The 18,296-nt window shown below is 45.9% G+C and overlaps 1 protein-coding gene across 2 annotated transcripts; it reads right to left on the reverse strand.

Moving 5' to 3' along the window:
- ACP6 (acid phosphatase 6, lysophosphatidic) lies at window positions 1-8,013 on the reverse strand. Of its 2 annotated transcripts, XM_038135989.1 has the most exons (10): window positions 7,683-7,965; window positions 6,116-6,244; window positions 5,892-6,022; window positions 5,162-5,241; window positions 4,349-4,436; window positions 2,779-2,911; window positions 1,939-2,039; window positions 660-755; window positions 294-459; window positions 1-179 (listed from the first exon to the last, which is right to left on the reverse strand). In XM_038135989.1, the coding sequence occupies exons 1-10, from the start codon at window positions 7,875-7,877 to the stop codon at window positions 39-41; spliced, it is 1,260 nt and encodes a 419-aa protein (XP_037991917.1). In that variant the 5' UTR covers window positions 7,878-7,965; the 3' UTR covers window positions 1-38. The 2 variants fall into 2 exon arrangements, with proteins under 2 accessions (XP_037991917.1, XP_037991924.1); XM_038135996.1 differs by lacking the exon at window positions 5,162-5,241 and having other exon boundaries at window positions 7,683-8,013.
- Between the last annotated feature and the right edge of the window lie 10,283 nt (window positions 8,014-18,296).

Genomic DNA, 18,296 nt, shown 5'->3' on the forward strand with positions numbered 1-18,296 from the left:
TTGTGACAACAAACTAATTTTAATTTAAGACAGCTTAATTATGAGTTAGTTTTCCGATTCCTATCCACTTTGGAGCACAGGTTACTGTACTCCTCTGGGGTGACTGAGTACTGTGAAAGAACGTCCAGAAATTCTTCGAGTGGGCAGAGACCTGCTTTACAGCCTTTCACCACTTGCTCCTGCAAGGCAAAGAGACAGAATCACAAATATTGTGCACTGCCAAAGCCCTTTTTTGCTGCATGGTGGAACCACAAGCCCAAGATTTGCAGGAGGGACTTGCCATGGGATCTCACCTCTCCACGGTAAGCCACGCGCACAAACCACTCCTTGGAGCGCCGGTGCTGATACAGTTCCAGGGTCACATCAGCAGCATAAGGTGGCCACTTGTGATCAAAGGTGCCCAGTGCCAGCAGGAGAGGAATAAGAGTAGAGTCATGAGAAGCATAGAGGAAGAGCTTTCTGGAAAAAAAATAGAAAGGAAAAGACAGGCCTGGAATGTCAGCATGTGTTCCTCCATGGATAGGCAGTAGCACTCATACTTTTTCCAGCAGGTTAGCACTCCTTTTAATCCCACACATTCAATGTCTTTCTGAACCAGTTTTTCACAGTGCCATCAAGTTAGAATTTATAACGATTAGAGGAGGAGTTCTGTGCTGTACCTGGCCTTTTCAGCTGGATTTGAGGGATTTACTGCTGCTTTAATGTTCTTCTCTAAGGTATTGAACAGGAGGCCAATACTCATCTGAAGTATTTCTCTAGAAAAGAAACAGAAATAAATTTACTGTTTTAAAACTTTCACACAATTTTACATGAAAACTTGAGAACCTGCTTTTCTTTTATGATTTGATCACCTCCATTGAGTGTAGCTAAGAACTATTGCATGCAATTAATATGGCCAGTTTTTAGTTCACCTGTTGTGTAGTCACCACTCTAATGTGACTGCAGAATGGGAGAAGAGAGGTGTTAACAAGCAGTCTCATGAGGTGTGGCCATGTAAATAACAATGTAGAAACTCTTTGATTGTTCTCTAGACTGTTTTGTTTCCCTGGTATGGTTTTTAAGTGCACGGGCTTCAGCTAGTGAAGATTACTGCTGCAAAACAGCAGCTGAAGTGGTTGGGGTCTTTGGTGAGGAGGAGCAGGATTCAAGAAAATGGTTGTTATATTTAAAAAGTAGTTTTTATCCTCTTATTAAAGAAAGAGATGATCTTTATACAATATCTGGTGGGAAGAAACTCCCTCTACCTAATGAATACATCAGTGGAAATGGAAGATGTGTGTGACTAACTCTCCTGGGTGTTGTGCGAATGGAGTAAATCAGTCTTTCACTACCTGAGATCTCTACTACATGGTAAAGACAGTCCTATACTACCACCTGAGAAGAGCTGGTGACGTGGCAGCTGCAAATGAATCTGAAAAGAAAATGACTGCTAGGCTAGCAACTCAGCCAGCCTTTACAAACAACTGTGGAGGAGGTAATTAGCTGCACGTAGCAGCAGATTCTCTCTGCAAGTAGTTACATGTGTGCAGGGCCTGGCATCACTTTTTCCGCTAACGCCAGCGCTTCTCAGCTGAGCTGTGCAAGTGCCATCCCTGGGATAAGATTCCCAGGCTGGACTGCAAGGGCAGCCTCAGGGCATGGGCTGGAAGCATCTCCTCTTGCTTTTGCCACTGGTTCACTTAAACCCCTGTGGCAACTGAGGCCTTCACTGCCTACCTCAGTGACATCCTGGTCTCCTCAGTGTGCACTCCTTTTTCCTAGGATTGAAGGCGCTGAACTTTACATTGAGACGGCTGAGGCACAAAACTCACGAGTGGGCTCTGGTGGGGGAATGCAGCAGATGGGAAAGCATTTCTGTCTGCTGAAGTAAGCTGGTTTAGCACATCCACCCTAGGTAAGACAGCCGCTGAGGCCAGAGGCATGGACACAGGCAATCACCTGGAACTGTCTTCCAGAAGGAAAAGCATGGAGTCAACACATCGGCGCTCCACTGTCTGCTGGAAGCTCTTCAGCGCAGGGCAGCTTGGCAAATTGTGCACCTGGAAGGAGGAATGCAGCAGAGTGGTAGGGTTTGACCCTTTCTGAACCCAGCCTGAAGACACATGGACAACTGCCCACAGAAAACAGCTGCTCAGGTCACCCCTTTTGTCCTACAGTATTGTACTATGATACTCATGTGAGGATTTTTAGGATGGTTTTAAACACACAGACTTGCTCTGTGTACCAAAAGGATGGATGTTTGTTCTTTAGGATCCAATTCCATGGGGAGTGTAACACATTGAGCCATTTAGCTGGCAGATGAGTTATCATTAGCTCCAGCAAAAAAGAGCCACTAAGCAGGGATAGAAATGTGTCCAACTTCCTTCCAGTAGCATAAGCAGTCTGCCTCACAGGTTCTGCTGGAACTGGGATTAAGTTCTACTGGAACTGGGATTAAGATGACTGTTAGGTGCTGAGTGCCAAAACAGGGAAAGCACTTTATAATGGGGAAGTAAGGCTCAATGCCTCTTTTAGCTCTACATTACACTTGAAAGAAATACTGGATTTCAAGGTAAGAATAAAAATACTGGAGCCAAGTCTTCATCTATCCTACAGCAAGGCTGACCCCACAACTTGCTTTTTCAAAAGCCTGTGCTATTTCTATAAGCATTCTGGGTTGCATAGAAAGCTAGTGGAGGGCACATTAGTGTCTCTGGGTGTTGGCACTGTGATTTCCTCCATGTGCATGGTAAGGGGATGTTTCTTTCTGTGGCAGTGCAACAGAAAGGCTCAGCTCACCTGCTCAGCAAAAATGTTATCGAGGAGGACAAAAAAATCCACGGACTCATCATCATTAATGCCCATCCTCTTCTTAATTTTTTTCAAGTCATCAGAGATACTTGGCTGGTGCATTGCATTCTCCGACCTATCCCTGTAAAGGAAATTAAGAAAACCAACAATTTTTCACACACCAGGCTTTCTATCTTTTTTTTTTTTTCTCATCACCCAGCCCAGTAGAGTTCTCTCACATCAGTGGGGGGTAGAAGAGAAGCACTGCAGCATACGGAGGGATTCCTGATGTTGGGATTCTGAGCTGCAGAAAGGACATGCTGTATCCAGATTTCAAGGATCAGAGCTGGCTCTCTGCTCTCACAAAGGCAGGAGGAAAAATTAAGATGAGATGTGAACACCCCAGAAGTGCCTCCCATAAGCAAGGGCTGTGTATCAGCTAACAGATCTGGTTATACTGGAACAGTATATGTCTGTGTCTTCACAGAGTAGCCTTTAACTGCCTCATGAAAGAAGCAGCTTTGAACTGATTGTTGTATGGTGTGGGAAAAGGGAAACACCTAGATACTTGCTTGTAGCTTAAATCCAACTTTTGCTTTGTTTGAAGCCATCTGCATCTTTATGCTGCTTTAAATTTTATTTTAAAAAATTTAGCTGAGAATGTCCATGCTGGCCATTGTACTCCCTAAGTAGCCTGCAAGCTGAGGCAGTGCTTAGTGCAGCTCAAAAAGTACCTTGATATGGTCACAAAAGGTGCAGTTGGTGGGCAGAGGGGGGCAGGGAGCAGCAGACCCTGCAGCTTACTCCTTTTTTGGACAGGTGATGTTGCTCAAGGAGACTGAATATGCTGCTTCTAGGGACTGTCACCTCACCGCTGTCTAGACCAATCCTTTGCCTGCAGAGTCAAGCATTGCACAGTGAGCTCTTGCAAGTGAATTCTGACAGCTCTTGAATTTTGGGCAAAAATATGCTAATGTACAATCCAGCCAAACTGTAATATATCTGCCTTTCTTTTTCATTTTCTGCCCTGTGCCCAAACCTGGCACAGGCATTTCAGAGTACTTGACTCCACAAACATGAGTGTTCTATGTAGGATCTTCCTTATTTCACTTCATTAGCCTTCATTAAATGTGTCAAGGCTGAGTATATTTCAGTTTCTTCAAGGTATGAATGTGACGGGAGTGTTGAAATAACCCCCAAACCAGAAGCTGAATATAAAAAGGAGGCCCAATATGTTCACACTTGAAAGGCTTGTTAAGGGATGTAGATGACATTAATTCTGCCCTGCAGCAATGCTACAGACTAGCTGTACATTAGCTAGTAATGAATGTTTGCTAGACACAGACTAAATTAAACTGGTCTTTCAAGGAAAAGTCTCTATTTTATTTTCTTCTGCTGCCACTGCCTGGTGTATAATTCTGCTTACCAAGTATTTTATACAACTAGCTAACCATTCCCAAAGAACAGCAAGTGGTAGGGAAAGAAATTGGGAAATGGGAAGAAAATGTGCTGTTGTAAATTACTACTGCTGAAACGAAACAGCAGTGAAATCATACGGGGAGATATTGCTGGCAATTACCTGGTCAAGCATTTCAGGCGCGGGCAGTTCTGGTAATTGGGGTAGAGCATTTCAGAGCTTGCTTCATCAGTGACAATGACAACAGGTCCTGTGGAACAAGAAGGAAGTTTCTGGGATCAGTAGTGCATCTGTGTTTCTTTAGACTGCTTTATAATCACTCCCACAGTCTTTGTGCTCAAGTCCAGTATTATCAACTAGCAATTTCCCCCCGAGCTATCACCTGCAACACAAGCCACTGTACTTGTTTCTGTGCATTTATTTCCACAGGGATGCCTGCTGTGCGCCTTGTAAAGCTTCCCAGTTGTGTGTTCATTTTTCTTAGTGCCAAAAATTAGTCTCTGTGTCATGAAGTGTAAGGAGCTCTGGCAAGTCACTTCTACTTGTTCGTGGAACTGAATGTAGAAGGAGCAGATGTGAGATCTTTAAAATGCAGAGCGTATTTTTAGAACAAGTAGTTACCAACTGCAGGATACAAGTGAAAGTTACTCCAGATACTGAACTTGTATCCAAGATACTTGGGTTTCCCTGAGAAACCTTTTTCTCATATGTGAACTTTTTGCCTTCTTGATTTTGAAGAGGGTTAACACTAACCTCCTCAGCAGGTCTGAAAGAGCAGCAGAGAGATACACAAAGAGAGGGAACAAGTGACAAGCTGGTAAAGAATCTACAGGACCAGAAGAACTGGGGAAGGGAGCCAAGTGCAAAGAACTGAGGAAGAAGTAACAACTAGGAGCCAGAGAGAGTTAGGATGCAGAAGGTGTGTGATCTAGGGAAGACTAAGCAAGGAAAGGCACTTTCAGAAGTCTCCCCAACCTTCTTTCTGCTGTTGGTACAGCCCAGCTAGCACGCAGCGTGTGGACTCCAGATTCCGGAAAATATTAGTGGAACGGATGCTGAAAGAAAGAAAGCAGTTTGTGAGGCAGCACTTTCTCCTTCATGTTAACATGGCTGCAGCTGGAGAGATCTTGTTGGAACTGAGGATTCTGCTTCCACCAAGACTTTGGAAATCTGTGGTGGGACTCTTCTTTTGTGGCTACAGATATCTTAGGTAGACACCTATAATCTGAACTGCCCTTTAACTGCGTGTCAGAGATAGTGGAGATAACAAACTGGCACTTCTCTGGTGTGATATTTTAATCTCATCCAAAGCCAGATGCTCTCAGCATTACTGATGTGAGCAGCAGGGGTTGCTTCATCTCACTGAACTTCAGCTGTTTGCAGTGAGTTAAACTGTGCTCCAGAAATGCCTGTTTCTCTTCGCTGACCACGTAAGTGCATAACAGCCCTGTCAGTGGTTCAGCCTAGATGAGATGAATCTGTCCCTGGCATCACTCTCAGGACTGCTGGGCAATGGGATGCTTTGTGTCATGAGTGAGTTCTAGTGCCAGGCTCTGCAGGCTGAGCAAAGATGAAGGCCCAGGGGGTGCCAGAAAGTGTGCTGTGGGGTGGAGAAGGAGATGCTAGCCAGAGTTTTCCCTAACACAAGGCTACTGGTTAAGAGGCAGGAAGAAAGGAAGGTCCAGGAGGGAACTGAGAGACTCACAAGACCTCAGCAGGCTTAAATGTTGGTGAAAGAAACTTGACTTCTTCCACATAGTTTCTCCTCAGCCGTTCCCCCAGGGCGAATGTCTGCTGCATCCCCACTTTGGTCAGCTGTCCTGCGACTGTACCACCCTAAGAGCAAAGAGAAGGAGAGATCTCCAGTGGACCATGGAAACGAAAAAGTCTACAGAGGAAAGGGGAACCCACCAGCAAATATACACTCACCTTAAAAACAGTCTTATGGTATTCCTCATCCAAGAGTGAGGGGGGTTGAGGTCCTCCATTTAGGTCTGTCACCACGTAGTCAAACTTAGTCTTAGCAGGTACATCTAAAAGAGTGGGATGCCATTCTACCTGTTTCAAAACAAACAAACTTCAGTGGAAAAATTTCAAGGGCATTAAACCAAGGACTTTTAAGAGCATTAAACTAATTGGAGTATTACAGTGTGCTGCCTTGCCAACAACACAACACAGAGACAAAGGAATCTCTTTACACAGCTCATAGAGAAATGAGAGTATGCTACTCTCTGGAATTGCAGATCTGATGTGCAGGAAATGCATTACTTGCTTTACTCCCCTTACAGGAGAAGAATTTGTAGGAAATCACAAGTGCTGTTCTTTGTTACACATAGAAAAGCTGCTGTAGGAAACTACCTGAGCTAACCCCTGCTGGCTCCCCAGGCCACCTCGGTGGAAGCTGGGGGCGCCGGATCCCTTGTGGTAACACTGAGGCAGGAGCCACATCTTTGCTGAGCACCTGTTGTGAGGTGCAGAACTTGGCCTTGGAGTAAAGCCTCAGGATGCCCATCCCTGTATCCTGTCCCTGAGGGCTCCATGCAGTTGCAGCAATTGTTCCCTCTGCTGTTATCTGTCCCACTAATGTGCTACTGCTGTTCCACTTTAAAGAATCACAGAATTAATTAGGTTGGAAAAGACCTCTGAGATCATCAAGCCCAACTTGTGACTGAACACCAAAGTGTCAACCAGGCCACAGTGCCATGTCCAGTCTTTCCTTAAACACCTCCAGGGATGGTGACTCTAACACCTCTCCAAACAGCCCATTCCAATGTCTAATCCCCCTCTTTGTGAAGAAATTCCTCCTAATGTCCAACGTGAACTCCTGGGGCACAGATTAAAGTCTGTGCACTTTAATCTGGGGCACAGATTAAAGTCTCCTCTCATCCTGCTACGTATTCCCTGGGAGAAAAGCCTGACCCATAACTGGCTATAACCTCTTTTCAAGAAGTTGTAGAGAGTGATAAGGTCACCCTTAAGCTTCCTCTTTTCCAGACCAAACACCCCAGCTCCCTCGGTGACTTTTCCTAACACTTGTGCGCCAGACCCTTCCCCAGGTCCGTGGCCTTTCTCATGACTCGTCCAGTACCTCAGTGTCCTTCCTGAATTGAGGGACCCAGAACTGGACAGGGATGATGACTGCCCTGCTCCTGCTGGCCACGCTATTCCTGATCCAGGCCAGGATGCCACTGGCCTCCTTGGCCACCCGGGCACATCGGGCTCAGTTCAGTCGCTGTCAAGCAGCATCCCCAGGCCTTTTTCCACTGGGCAGCTTTCCAGCCACTCTCACCCAAGCCTGTAGCGCGGCATGGGGTGCAAGATCCCAAATGCCCATGCTTTCCCCTCGGAAATTACTCTCGGTATCGCTTCGGGAAGCGGAAAAAACGCCAAACCACCAGGCTGCCGGGAGCAAGGCAGGAGCTCAGCAGCGGGCACGCCGCCGGCTCGGGATCGGGCACCTTCGCACCACCCCTGCCCCGTCCCGTCCCGAGCTCACCGGCTCTGCCCCCGGGATCGGCCGCAGCGGGGTGCGCGCCCCGTGCCGGAACACGACCTGCACCAGCCTCAGCTCCAGATCCCGGCGCCGCCCGCCCTCGCCGCCGTCCCGCCCGGCGGCCGCCGCCGCCGCCCGCCGCCGCTGCGTCCAGGCGGCCAGGCCGCCCAGCACCCACAGCCGGACCCCCCAGCCCATGACGGCCCCGCCGGCCCGGCCGCACCGCGGGGAACAGTGGGAAGCGCAGTCCCCGGCTGGAGCCCCGCCTGGAACCGGGCACAGACGAGGAGCAGGCGGGGACTGCGGCTCCCGGCGGGCGCCGCGCAGGGGAACCATGCGGCGCTGGGCGGGACGGGCCGCGCCCCCGCCCCGATGGGGGCACGGCCGTCAGCCCGGCTGCCGGCATTCGCGTGCCTCCGGTCCCCGTCCTCATTTCGTTTTATCCCCGGGGGACTCGCCGGGCGCCAGTGTGCACAGTAACCCCGTGTAGCGTTCCAGGCTTGGGGAAGAGAGCACTGGAAAAGGACCTGGGGCGGTGGTCACAGCGGTTGAACTGAGTCAGATTTGGCCAAGGAGGCCAATGGCACCCTGGCCTGGAGCAGGAATAGCCTGGCCAGCAGGAGCAGGGCAGGGATTGTCCCTCTGTACTCGGCCACACCTCGAATGCCGTGTCCGGTTCTGCGCCTCTCACTTCGGAAAAGGCCCTGAGGGGCTGGAGCGAGTCAAGGGAAGGAGGGCGAGTGTTGTGGGAAGCCACCGAGGGAGCTGGGGGTGCTTGGTCTGGAGAGAAGCTGGCTCAGGGGGGACCTTTCTGCTCTACAACCCCCTGACAGGAGGATGCGGCCGGGGGGGCTTGGCCTCTGCTCCCAGGGAACGAGGGACAGGATGAGAGAACACGGCCTCAAGCTGTGCCGGGGAGGTTCAGGCTGGACACCAGGGAGAATTTCTTCACAGAAAGGGTGATTAGACATTGGGATGGGCTGCCCGGGGAGGCGTTGGAGTCGCCGCCCGGAGGTGTTGAGGGAGCAGGGCAAGGGTGAAGGAGAAAGAGGAGGGAGAGGATGGTGGCCTGTACAAAGGCCAGAGGAAGGAGCTGCTGCAGGAGGTGTGAGGCTGGCACAGACATCAGGATGTGCGGAGGGGAGATTTTGGTCATCTCATGTCTCTAAGCCCTGCAGTTCTGAAAGGGTTGCCTCAGTTTTCTGAGCTTAAGAGTACACGAAACACAGAGGCACAACAAAAGCAGAGAGAGAAGGGGAAAAAATATTTCAGAAGCGAAGAAAATAACAAATGAAGGAATCAAGCCTAAATCTTGTGTTGCAAGAGAGCAAAGGGTCAAGAATGCTGAGGGGAGAGGGAACAGGAAAAAGTAATTAAGAGGGGAGGCAGGGAGGGCGGAAGAGAGATGGAAGTGATGTTATAGAAGTGAGCAGGGAGAGAGGCTCACATTGAATTTATTTGTATTTTCACTCAAATGTTACCCTGGAAGAAAACCCTAGTTCCTGTGAAGTTGTGAAGCCTGGAACTGCAGGGTTCCTCCTGGGTGGCCCTGGCTGCTGCCAAGCAGCATTACTGCTGAGATATATTTTAGAGTACACCAGGCCACAGCAGGTGCCTGCAATTAGAGATCTCCAAAATAGCAGGCGGCTGTCAATTTTTTAGCAAATGGTGTTGCCCTGTTTTTTGTCCTTTGTGCAACTGTGTAGAAATTTATTCTAAGTTGCACCATATTTACAGAAACATTTTCAAAGGACCTGTTATTTTTACCCTTCTGTTGCTTTTTGTGACCAGATGAGGAGCAGAAGGCTAATCCAATGGCCACCGGGGTGAAATTTTTTCACTGAAGGAAAGTAATGAGCTCTAATGAACAAGCAAGTTTCAGGAAACTTTCCACTCTGCAAGCAGAGCTCAAATTTCCTCCTGGTTGGAATTTAACCAAAATGGCAATGATTGCTATCTTTGGGAAATATTATGATTGCTATCATTTGCCTTTTACAGTGCTGCAAAAATGTATCACACTTCAGAACACTCTGGTTTTATAAGTTTGCGTTTACATCTTCCTTTTTTTGAAGAGGAAACTGAGTCATAGTGAGCTTTGTAGTTTGACCAAGTCACACAGTTATTGTGTGGCTGATAAATTGATAAGGTGTGAGGCCTGAGTTTTGTAGTTTGACCAAGTCATGCAGTCATTGTGGCTGATACATCGATAAGGTGTGAGGCCAACTAGCATGATTAGATTTTTTTGTTCCACAACGTGGATTGAAATTAAATAATGCTTAAAAATACCCACAAAAGAAACAATTTAATGCAATGAGTTGGCGTGGTTTATTGTTTTTTGGACTAGTGAACACCTTGTCCCTGAACAAAGGTAAAGGATGGCCAGGTTGGATGTGGCTCTGAGCAACCTGGTCTGGTTGGTGTCCCTGCCCATGGCGGGGTTTGGAACTGGATGATCTTCAAGGTCCCCTTCCAACCCAAACCATTCTACCATTCTATGAAAGATCTTTATCTCCTTATGGTGTAAATCAGAGATTTACCATAAAATGTTTTTATGTTAGAGGCACTAATAGCATTTGGATGCCCCTTAGGGAGGTGGGTTTATTTCCCCCTTATTGGTAGGGGTCAGAAAATAGACATGTTGCCTTGGCTTCTTTTGTTCCTTCCCAAGTGCATTTTGCTCAGCGAGGACAGTGAACTGGAAATGTTCTCCCACAGCTCTTCACCGCACAGGCTGCAGCGGGGCTGGGAGCCTGGCTGCTGGAGGAGGGTGGCTTAACCAGCTTGGTGTGACTGCCCAAAGTGGGCCACAAGCAGCTCCTGCCAAGCATGATATCTCAGTGTGCCAGCCTTGTTTTGGGGCAGCTCCACCTCTGGGTGGAGTACAGGCTGCTCTGCTGTAGCACAAAGTGATTTCCTGCCCTTCCAAAAACCTCTTCCACCCTACAATGTTCTCATGACTGGATTTCTGAGTGCAATGAAGGTGCTTTCACCCTGGTGCCTTGAAGTGATCTCGGGTACTGAAATCTCAAATGCAACATGGGCAGGAGTTTGTGCAGGATTCATGTTTGGGATCACAGGCTGCTGCATCCTGCAGCCAAAACTCTGAAGCTAATGGTGAAGCTCTCTCCCAACTCTGAAGCTAATGGTGCTGTCTCTGTGTCCTGCAAGGACTTCTGACCACAGTGGCTATTACAAACCAGTCAGTCTGGACATGGAAGCTGTATTGCCTTCAAAAAGGGCTGAAATTTATAAATAAATTGTTTGAGTGTGCTGTGCTGCTTCCTGTGGAGCCATATCACTCTTGTCTCCTCCAGTCTGTCTGTTGTGGTGAACCTTGTAGCCAGCTGCTTTGTGAGCAAGGCGCCTGGGGAAATGGAAGGAATGTTTCCACTCCTAAAGTCTGTGATCCTTTGGGGTGGATTTGGCAAAAATAAACCCCTAAATGCCACTGCAGACTGAGCCCTCCCTGCAAGACACCATTCATGATACACTGTACAGATCTGACACATCTTGTCTCATTTTCTGCATGCTTTCACATCAGTGCTTTACCTTCCAGCAGTGAAATGATGTGTGTCAATACACAGAGGTCATAATTTAATTTCTGAATTCCTGCAGGTTGTGTGGGAGAGTCCTGGAAGTCAGACTTATCATATTTAGGGCTGGCATTGTGAGGGGATGCTTTGAGATTTTCTTTTATGTATTTTATAAACAGGTCATCAGACAGTTGGCAGTTTCCTGCCTCTTCTACCTGGGAAGATGTGGCTTTCCCTCATTTTCTTTGTCATTTCCAGGCTTGGGCATTTGGTCATTGTCCATGTGGCCGTGGGAGAGCTGGAAGCTGGCTGTGTGCTGGCGACGGCCCAACTGCGCCAAGGTTCAGCCCCTGCCCAGTAACCCAGAGCAGAAGATGCATTCCCTGCCTTCTGTTTTTCTTTTGTTCCAACTTTGTCATCCTAAACTGGATGATGCCTGCAGCCATCTGCTGCATTTGGTAGTCTGCGGCATCATGCCGACTCAATTATGCGCCGCTCTGGGAGAACAGCAGGCTGGTTTTCTCTTCAGCTTTGAAGGAGTATTTTTCCCTTGCACAGGAAGGCTGAGGGAAATAGGAGCCTCCAGAAGCAAGCTGGATAAGCTGTTCTCAGCCATGTCAGGTGGACTCTCCGTGCCTGTGCAGTCCAGGTGTGGTGGGAGAGCTGCCAGTCTGTCACTGTGCCCGAGATGCTGCATCCTGGGACTCGGTGCTCCGATGCTGTGGCAGATGTACTCCCCTGTGGCAGCATTTAACCATTTGGCACTTCTAAGCTTGATCACCTCATTTACTTTTCGTGGATATATATTAAACCAAGGGTATTTCTATTAGACCAAATGTTTTGGGATGAGCTGAAATTAAAAAGGAGATGGTGCAAGTATAAATTACATTTGCTTTTTTTCAAAACAGCCAGGAGAGAGGGACTGCAAAGAGATGATGTTGAGCTTTTTCAAAGTTGTTTTGTCATGCTTTCATACTCAGAGAGAACTGACCACGCATGAAGATTTATGTGTGTGATTCAGCCTGTGACATCAGTCTTCTTCCTGTGGTGGGCAGAGAAGACATAACCGAAATCTGAGTTGAAATGGTGGTTTTGGGGTTTTTTTTTTTTTGGTTTTTTTGTTTTTTTGTTTTTTTGTTTTTTTTTTTTTTTTCTGCAGGTTTAGGATAAATTTTGAGACTCCAGGACTGCTTCATGTTTCCTTCTTTGCTTTCCCTGCAGATAGTGGACTTGATGGGTTTCAACATGCAGCCGCTCACATTTGCTGTTTGATTCCTTCTGGGCTGTCCATAGTGCCCTGATGCTTTTTCCCCTTCAGTAAATTCTCTTCATTACATGAGGATAAGGGTCAGATCAAGTGGTGGGGAGCTAGAAAACAGGGACTTGTGCTATTTACATTTAAGACATTTCTGGCCCCACCAGCTGTTCCATGCATGTTATTTTCAGAAGGGCAATAATCCACAGGAGGTCAAGAGGGTGGAATTGTGTGAATATATTGGGTGGAGGAAATCAAGACACTTGGGAGTACCCAGGCCTTGTCATGACAGAGAGTCTGGATCCCAGATGATTCTGGCTGGGAGAACTCAAGGAGAGTTCCCAAAGTGCTGCTTGCATGGCTAGGAAAGGCTGCTCAGCCGGGTGTTTGTTAGCTGTTTTCAAGAGTCATCTGTGTTTACACTGCTGGCAGGACCACCTGTTCTTTTTTTGAACAATAATATGTGTGTGTGTAAATATATATTGCTGCATTTCTGCATTTATTTTTAGACCTTTCTAAAAACACCCGACAGGTTTGAAAGATGCTGTGGATTGTGTATGGTGCCTGGCGGCATTGCTCACATTGATGGTTGTCAGAATTCCCATGCCAAATCTCTGCTTTGAAAGGTTTATAACTCATAATCTATTCTTGGTCCTGCAGCTCTCATACCCTGGAAAAAAATAAAATAAAATAAAATAAAATAAAATAAAATAATGAAAAACAAGGAACTTTTTAAAAATGACATTTTTCTCTACAGGTTTGTGGAAATCAGACTTGTTGGTCTAAACAAGAGCTTTTTCAAAGCAAACATTGAATCTTGTCATCTTATTTTTCAGTGCCTAATTGCAAATGTGAGGCAGGTCTCTTTAATGTGTTTCATGTGGTCAAATGGAGAAGCTGTTTTCATATCAGGCTGATACAGGCACTGGATGGTGTAAAATGTCAGGGAGCCAACAGCAGTTAGCTCCCCACCACCAGCTCTGAGGAAGCATAAAACCAACTGAATTATGGCAGAGGTTGCCACATCTGGGGTGACACCAGTTGCAGAATCACAGAATGAATGCTCCTCTTATCAAGAACTAGCAGAGACATGAGATATACCGTGGTTTTTTTTACATTCATAAATAAAGGAAATGCATTTTGCTATTTCGTGCAATCAGCAAGAGAAATCCAGTACAAAGCAGCAGTTGATAATTTTAAGAAATACATAGTTATTCCTTATTAATTTCATGGTCCATAGTTTGAAAGTGTCTCCCATCCATGCAGTGCAAAGCAGGTTGCAGTTGTTAATCTGCACCATTCCCTGGTGAAGTCCTACACACATCCTGATGATTCCTGGTGCCCACCTAGAAGAGACAGTGTTGGGAGCGGATTTAACAGAGTGCCCCAGTGTTGCTGAGAATCCATGGCAGAGCAGGCAACAGCACACAGGAACCTGACTCATGCAACAGTGCTAGAAGGAGTGAACTACATCTCTTCTGAGGGTATTCCCAGGTTTGGAAAGCTGTTGGAATGTTGGCTGCAAACAGTACATTTGTATGCAGGCAGTAGGCACTAATTCCGAACACAAAGGTAATGAACCTGAAAGTGGGTCCTGGCGCACAGTGAGGAGCGTGGAGGGAGCACTGGGAACTTGAGCTAAATCAAAGTCAGGGTAATTTCTCATGCAGCATTCAGAAGGCCGTTCAAACTCAGATTATCTTTTGGCAGATGGGAATAACACTTATTCCCTGTCTGTGCAGGAAGGCTGTGAGGTAGCAAAAGTACATGCAGAAGGCTTTGTATACGCAAGAGCTCAGCTGTTTTTTCACACTATGTTAGTAGCTGTTTGAGTGGCAGATACAATCTTTCCTTCAGGTCTTTTCTGACAGCTCCGGACCCTTATGGTTATGAAAACACTGCTATTACAAAATGGAAATAGTTGGGTTGCTTTTGTGCATGTTGCATTGGTACGCACGCAGTGTTGCTGAAGACAGAGAGTTTAAACTCTTTTATCCTGATTTGTCTTCTCCTGCAACTGATTTTCTGAAGACACAAAGTTTTTTTATTCTGGTTCTCCTGTACATTTATTGCCTATCTCAGGTCATGGCATTCCTGTAGGCTCTCAGCACCTCCTTAGTGGGAGGCAGGGTCCACTATATTTTTTCAGATGGGAATTTTAGGCAGGCAAACCAAAGATGACTGGCCTGTTGTCAGACATAAAACTTCTTGGAGTAGGAACCTGAGGGCACTCTCCTAATTTCCAGGCTGGTGCCTGGGCTTCTTGTCCAGGCTCAATGTTATCTTTTGCTGCTGTTCTGATCCCATCTGGCTGTCAGCTGTACCAGCCAGTGCTCCGTGGGTATTTATGCTGCTGCCAGTTCTCATGTCTCAATTGGGAGTCATTTAATGAGGGTGACTGAGATTCCTGGAGAGGAAGAATTTGAAGTATCCCAGACAATGCTATGGCTGACATAGTTTTTGTCCTAAGACTATGTTTTAGTATTAATTTTAAGGATTGTTGACACACATGAGTTTTTCTTTGACTTCAGGGTCTGTGGTTTCAGCCATAAAATAGGGTCAAAAGCATAACAGTCTTGGTATCAGAGTTTCATATCCTTCTCTTGTAAATGAATATAATAAATCGGAGGAGAAACATATGTTTTAAAATTTCCAGTGATGGTGAGTTTTTAAGAAAGAGGCAGCACAACATTTTTCATGATCCATTTGGCATTTTTGAAGAAAGATTCCTGGTAGAACCTGACTGCAAGTCAACAGAGTCAACACCTGAGTCAGAGAAGGGAAAGGGGAATGTCTCCCTTAGTAAAAAATTTGATTGCATGTTCTCTTACTCTCAATTACCCTAATTTGAAGTGGGGAGCTAATGAATATTGCTAAAGGGTTTGAAACAAACAGCAGCGCTGTGGACAAAAAATAGTCATTATGAGCTGCAGTGTATCAACCACAGTGAATTTTTCAAATTTGTAGGTTTTAATGCTGGGGTGACTGGTCTGGCTGTTTGCTTAGTGTAGGGGAGAGGACCTTACCCAGTAATTTCCAATGGGGTCAGTAACTTCTATTGGTACCACTGCACACCTTTTTAAATCTCATCACAATAATTAGAAATTGCCTCATCTCTAGACTGTGCTTTCCAATTGTTAATTAAAACATTACTTCTCATTGTAAGAGTGCTTCTGTTAGAAGAGCAGTCAGCTGTTAGAAATGTTGTTCCTTTTTGCAACATATCAGGATTGAAATCCCTCTCACCTTTGTCTTGGAAAGTGAAACAGGGCAAGCTGCAGACTCCCACTGCAGGCCAGTCTGTGGTGCAGAGATGCTGGGGTGACATGGGAGGTGACACTGCATGGAAGTACAGAGCAGCCAGGCCTCTCTGTGTCTGTGTTTGTGTGTCTGAGATGCTGTGGATGTGAGATGCTGTGAGGTGGATGTGTTCTGCAGCCTCACTGCTTGCTTAGAAATGCATCTGGTGAATGCAGCCCTGATTTGGGGTGTGGAGGAGTGCTTTGGAGTGTGCCACATGTGCACTAGGGCAGGAAAAGGGATAAAGTATCTCATGTTTTTTCCTTTGATGATCTGGAGGTCTCAGGTACCTCACTGTGATGTGCTTGAGTGGTCAGAGATATCCATCAGGAATCAGTGAGGATTATTTCAAGTTCTCTTTCATTTAATGAATGTCTTTGCTGTTGATTTAGGACTGAGTACTTTAATGAACTTTTCAGAAAGTCCTCAAATTTGGCATTTCTCTGGAGATGTCAGGGATGAATCTTGTGAAGCTAGAAATAGGGAGAGAAAAGTGTAATTATATCCTAAGAAAATACAAGGCCACAGAGGGAAAAAATAATCCAAAACTTAATTTCAGAGGAAAAAAAACAGGTGAGAAAAGAGTTCTCATGATCTGCAAGGGTTGAAAAAAAATGAATTGAACTGAATGTGAAAAACTAATATGAATTGGAAAAAAGTGCATTTTTTTCTGTGAATATGTAGCAAACATGGTGGTAATTTCTGCTATGTATGTATACCTAAGTGCTTTCTTGAGTCTGGGCTGAAGTGGAAGAAAAGCAAGGTGGGAAACAAAACATGGTTTCACTGGACTACGTGATTTTGCAATGTCTAATTTTGGACACTTGTTTCTGAAAAGCCTTGCCTTGCCTGTAGCCTGGCACACATCAAACTTTTCAACCTCAAACTTTGTTCCCAGGCCGAAGAGCTGGCACGGCATTTACTCCAAAATCCAAACAAATAGCAGCAAGTTTCTGGCCTCAGGCTTGCCTCTTGCTGCTAATCTGATTCCTTTTAAGGGTAGAAGCTGGTGGTTAACATGATTTCTAGTGAAACCCTGCTTGCAGCTGCATATGAGAGCGTTGGGTTTTACTGGGGCTGTTGATAAAAATGTCATGACCACACACCCATATCCAGTTTCTAGGAAAATCTTCCAATGTGTCCTTTGCATTCTTTATATTGTCATATGGCTGATCATCACTGACATGCCTTCCTAAGATTATGTTCATGTCCAATAAGAGCATGAAATTTAACTCTACCAGTTCATTTTGACTCTTAACTTGGCCCCATCTGCTTTACCCCTTCCTGTCTAAAACAACTTTAGTATGAAGAAGAGCTCTTGCACATGAATAGTGAGTCATAAACCACGATTCTTGAGTAATCCCTGAGCAGCTCCCCGCTGTGATCCAGCCCCAAGAGGAGATGTCCTCTCAAAAAATAGCAGGGGTCTGCAGCAGACTTGGTCTTGCTCATGCAAATGCTGCAGAGAGGTTGTTTTTCTCGCCTGTCATGCAGCAGCCAAACAGAGTTTGTAATACAGAAATGAAAAGAGAAAAAACTGCCTAATCTTCTCATAAAATGTAGCCACCTCGAGGGAGGAGAGTGGCTTAATGCAGCAGTCCTACAGTACAGGCCTCAGTCAGGGAATAATTTTAAAGGAGTATGTAAATATTGCAGCTTTTCTGCATTTTGCTTTCTGACTTGCTCTGGGAGAATATTTTCTTCCAATGTACGTAGAATGATTGCTTTTATTCCCCCAGAGACCAGTGGGTTTGTGTTAATGGGCTGGCTATGAAGCCTGGCATGTTAAAGGACAGGGGAGTAGGTTTTATGCTGGTGCTGCAGTGTGTTCACAGAATCATAGAATCACAGAATTACAGAATATATTGGGTTGCAAGGGACCCACCAGGCTCATCAAATCCAACTCCTGGCCCTGCACAGGACACCCCAAGAATCACATCATTGTACAAACACTTCCTGAACTCTTGGCTTGGTGTTGTAACCATAATTTCCACCAGGCAGTACATCACGGTTCTCTTAGGTGTTTGCTATTACTAATCTAAATGCATTTAACTGTCCTTAAAATATCTTTTGGTTTATTTATGTCATAAAGTCTCCAGTGGAGGTGTGTTGTTTGGTTTGTGATTGGCTACACAGCACTGGATTGGTTACACAATGTTGTTCGTGCTTCCTGAGGGCTGGAGGAACACAGAGCTGCCTCTGGGGTGGATATTGGCCCATATGAATTTAAAATTTGGTTTCCTTGACTGACATTTACTTTCTGAGAACCCTGTTGCCCGTCAAACTCAATTGCTCAAAGGTCTGTGGGAAACCAGTGGTGGTATGTGAATGTGGCCTCAGCAAATTCATTTTTAAAAATGTGAACCAATGTTCACTGGAGGAAAAATGAAGCATTTCTGCATTATTTGGCTGCAGTGAGTCTTACAAGTTCATTTGATCCTCCTTCTTTTTCTGTCATCAGATTTTCATGACAAAGTTATATATGTATGGTATTAGAATTCCCGAGCTCCCCAGAAAGATCTTTAATCA

The sequence above is a fragment of the Motacilla alba genome, chromosome 1, assembly GCF_015832195.1.
Source record: "Motacilla alba alba isolate MOTALB_02 chromosome 1, Motacilla_alba_V1.0_pri, whole genome shotgun sequence".
In the NCBI taxonomy this organism is placed as follows: domain Eukaryota; kingdom Metazoa; phylum Chordata; class Aves; order Passeriformes; family Motacillidae; genus Motacilla; species Motacilla alba.

What these genes read in the sequence shown, in the direction of transcription:
- ACP6 (XM_038135989.1), bottom strand. Translation starts at nt 7,877, where the DNA reads ATGGGCTGGGGGGTCCGGCTGTGGGTGCTGGGCGGCCTGGCCGCCTGG. An exon ending in ATAACATTTTTGCTGAGCAG is followed by an intron (nt 2,040 to 2,778) that starts GTGAGCTGAGCC and finishes TCCTCCTTCCAG; the next exon opens with GTGCACAATTTGCCAAGCTG. An exon ending in AATCCAGCTGAAAAGGCCAG is followed by an intron (nt 460 to 659) that starts GTACAGCACAGA and finishes TTTTTTTTCCAG; the next exon opens with AAAGCTCTTCCTCTATGCTT.